This window comes from Etheostoma spectabile, chromosome 8, assembly GCF_008692095.1.
Source record: "Etheostoma spectabile isolate EspeVRDwgs_2016 chromosome 8, UIUC_Espe_1.0, whole genome shotgun sequence".
NCBI lineage: Eukaryota > Metazoa > Chordata > Actinopteri > Perciformes > Percidae > Etheostoma > Etheostoma spectabile.
The window spans coordinates 17,621,220-17,625,248 of NC_045740.1; the positions used below are offsets into that span (position 1 = coordinate 17,621,220).

Sequence of the window (4,029 nt, forward strand, 5' to 3'; positions counted from 1 at the left end):
CGTGGAGAGAGCTGAGAGGGCTGAGTTGGCTGCAGCGCTCCGCCATGCAGAGAGGCTGAGTGCGACCCAGAGAGCCTGCAGCAACGCTGCTCTGGAGAGGATGGGACTCTCCATCCAGCAGCACACCCCCCCCTCACCTCAGCCTCCAGCGTCTCCCAGAAGGAGTCCTAGAGGCTCCCTTCCAGGGAGGAGGACCCGGCCCATGGCGGAGGAGGACAACCGGGGTCGGACGTCCACCACCAACCGGACGTCGTTAGAAGACGAGCCTTTCCTGGAGAAGAAGCTGCGTCTGGGCTCTCAGATGGCGATCGTGGCCTGTAAGATCGCCAAGCTGAGGGACGCAACCAGGAGCCCGAGTCCAGACTCCCCCCTCAGCTCGGTGGACCTCCACACCCCCACTGAGCTGAGGGAATATCCTTTCCTCTCCTTCCCCCCTACTCCTCCTCCCAGAGACGCACCGTCCTGCATCCCGGTGTTGAAGCGTGGTGGAGCAGGTACGTTAACCCTTTCTTTGTAACCTTTTTTTCTGATTTTACTGTTTTCTATGTTCACTCTTTCTATTGTATGATGTGTGTTTCACTCTTGGTTTCTGATGAATTCTGGTGAAGCACTTTGGATACCTGCTGGTTGCTATAGAATGATATATAAATACTTTTTGATTGATTGATTGATTGAATGATTGATTGATTGATTGATTGATGATTATTTTTCTGTCAATTTGAACAGACAAGAAGGCAGCAAAGAGAAAGCTCCAGCCAAGGAATACATCAGAGGACCTTGGGACGGTTGAGATGATCCGGCCCGACCAGCGTCCTTCACGGGTGAGGGTTAGTCACCAACCAGCACCCCCCAGTAGGACCCCGTCGGTGGCCCCCAAGGCTCCAGCACCTCCATCAAAAGCTGCCCCGCCCAACCGAAAAGGACCTCGCCGTGGGACAAAGCTCCGCGTGAAGGCTGTCGCAGCAGAAGAAGACCTCCAGCCCTTCACCAAACCTGGAGAGAAACTGTCCCTGTCCCTCACACAGCTGTCCTCTGACGACTGGTAGGACATCAACATTACAGTAGTTCAGTGGTATTTACAGATAGATTTGACAGAATAACCAGCGTCTAATCACAGGGAGAAGAAACTGGACGCTCTGAAGATGGTTCGAGCTCTGGTGCAACACCACCCGGCGTTACTGCAGACCAAACTGCACGAAGTCTGGTTTTCTATTCTCTACTATCTAGGTGAATAACTTGCGCTCTGGCGTGGCCTGTGCTGCTGCGATGGCCCCGTGAGCAAAGCTAACGTTCACGGGGACGAGGGCCATGACAATGAGGCCGATGTGGATGGCCCCGGATCCTGCTGCTGAAGTTCGCCCAGGACCACCAAGCCTCAATTTGGATCAGGGCTCACCTGGGCATGGGAGGCCCTGGTGGACGGCATGCCATCCGGGAGAAGTCCGTGCACGCTACTCCAACACCAGGGGCTCAGGGGTTAAGGAAGAGGATTTCTCCAAATCTAGAGATAGATAGATAGATAGATAGATAGCTAATAGATAGATGAAGATAGATAGATAGATAGATAGATAGATGATAGATAGATAGAAGGATAGATTAGATAGTAGGAAGATAGATATTGATCCAATACAATGGGAAGATTAGTTTTTACAGCAGCAAAAGCACACAGACAGAATATAAGTATATATGAATACTACGAGAGTACACTTAAATAACTAATCTAGGATAAAATCACGAAGAAAAAGTTTGAATATTTACAAGATCGGGAATACAAAAAATTTGTAGTGGCTAATAATACATGATAAAAAGCTGTAGACAAAGCTATCTGCAGGTGTTATTAGTGCAGTATTATATAGCATATATAGTAGTATAGATGCAGTATTAGTATAGTATTAATATATAGCATAGTGCAGTATTAGTGATTAGCATAAATATGTATAGTGCAGTAGTAGTATAGTCATAAGTATCTATATTAGTTGGCAGTATTAGTATAGTATAAGATATTAGATAGTGCATTTAGTTATTAGTATCTAAATATAGCATAGTGCAGTATTGTATAGTATCATATAATAGTATAGTGCGTATTGTCACGAGATTAATATATAGCATAGTGCAGTATTAGTATAGTATAATATATAGCATAGTGCAGTATTAGTATAGCATAATATATAGTATAGTGCAGTATTGTGGTGTCTCAGAGTCTTATCAGCACCTGTGCTGCAGTGAGGGGGTGCACGGCCCAGCACCTCCACCAGCTGGCAGACCTCATGGGGGGGGACCAGGTCTTGGCAGCAGGGAAGATCTTCGCTGAGCGGGTCCTCACTGCCGTCAGCAAGATGGCGGTGGACGCTGCACCGGGAGTCAGGTGGGTTACCATGGTTGCATGGTCGTATGGTTTGTGTTTCCTGTTCACTGGGCTGCCTCCACACCACATGCAGAGATTAGATTAGATTAGATTAGATAGATTATACTTTATTCATCCCACAATGGGGACATTGAGTATACAGCAGCATTTTTCTACAGTAAAAAAACAACAAACAGACAATGTGCAAAAGTACTGAATGAATGTAAAATATATTTTTAAGTAAAGTTAGATGGTCATAGTACAACAAATATTGCAATGTAAGTGAATCAGTGATGTGAAATTAAATAGAATAATGTGTAATTAAATAATAAGTAAGTAACCATAGTATAGATGAAATTGAGTTTTACCATAGTTTAACCCTAGTGTTGTCTTCCACTCAAAACTGAAAATCAACACTTTTTATTGATGTTTTTAACTTTTTTTTGTTTTTGTCCATTTTTTCATCACTTTTGACATGTTTGACACTTTGATGTTTTCAACACTACGTAACACTAACTTATTAACTTTAGTTTTACAGTTATTTCGACCTAACCATTTATTTTCTACTGTGCAATGTTTATATACTGGGACTTTGATACACCAATAACTTTTATTTGCATAACCCCGTGTATACAAACCCTTTATCGTTCTTAACTATTTGTAATGTAATGTTATGTATATAGTTGCTTCAGGAATGAGGCACCACGTTCCCCCCTTTTATTTCTTTATTTACTTCGTCGATATTATATTTAAGATTTTAAGATTTAGGTTGAAACTGTAAAGGGGTTGCTTCACTCCGTTGCACAGGGCTTCACTTGTGTTATAATGACATTAATAAAGGCTTTCTTTCTTGTCTATTCTTTTTATTCTCTACAACTAGGTGAAATACACTTGCGCTTGGCGTGGCCTGTGCTCGATGGCCGTGAGCAAAGTCCACGTTCACCTGGGAGAGGGCCATGGACCTGAGCCGAAGTGGATGGGCCAGTCTGCTGCTGAAGTTGCCCAGACCACCAACGCCTCTTCTGGATCAGGCTCACCTGGCCCTGGACGCCTGGTGGAGGCCTGCAGCCCGGGAGAATCCTGCCGCTCTCCTAAAACACAGGGCTCAGTAAGAGAAGAGGATTTCCTCAAATATAGTAGATTAGATAGTAGATAGATAGACTAGATAGATAGATAGATAGATAGATAGATAGATAGATAGATAGAGAGATAGATAATAGGATAATTGATAGATGATAGATATGAAAGAAGATAGATAGATTACAATTTATAGATATTTATAGATGGATAGGATAGATTGATAGATGATAGATGGATAGTAGATGGATAGATAGATCGCTAGATAATATGATTGGGATATGATTATGTGGTGTCTCAGAGTTCTTATATATGAAGCGTTAATAAGTTTTATCGTCCTTACTTTTGTCCCTCTTCAGGCACCGTAGTGCTGCAGTGAGGGGCGGTGCAGGTCCCAGACCTCCAAACAGATGGCAAGACCTCAGGGGGGGGGACCAGGTCTTCGCAGAAGGAAGATCTTCGTGAGCGGGCCCACTGCGGTCAGGCAAGATGGCGGTGGACGCTGCACCGGGATTGTCAGGTGGGTGACCATGGTTAGATAAAATAAGGATGGATGTTGAGGGATAATCACAGACTGGACTTATGTCAACCCTTGTATCAATACTATT

The 4,029-nt window shown here is 44.1% G+C and overlaps 1 protein-coding gene across 1 annotated transcript in view; it reads left to right on the forward strand.

Annotated features, from left to right (window-relative positions):
• LOC116694827 (uncharacterized) overlaps window positions 1-3,789 on the forward strand; it is a 3,949-nt gene extending 160 nt beyond the window's left edge. The window contains exons 2-7 of the mRNA XM_032524723.1: window positions 1-494; window positions 727-1,042; window positions 1,118-1,227; window positions 2,224-2,360; window positions 3,225-3,452; window positions 3,781-3,789. Coding sequence (XP_032380614.1) covers window positions 101-494; window positions 727-1,042; window positions 1,118-1,227; window positions 2,224-2,360; window positions 3,225-3,452; window positions 3,781-3,789 — 1,194 coding nt within the window. The 5' untranslated portion in view covers window positions 1-100. The remainder of the gene's footprint in view (window positions 495-726; window positions 1,043-1,117; window positions 1,228-2,223; window positions 2,361-3,224; window positions 3,453-3,780) is intronic.
• The last annotated feature ends 240 nt before the right edge of the window (window positions 3,790-4,029 follow it).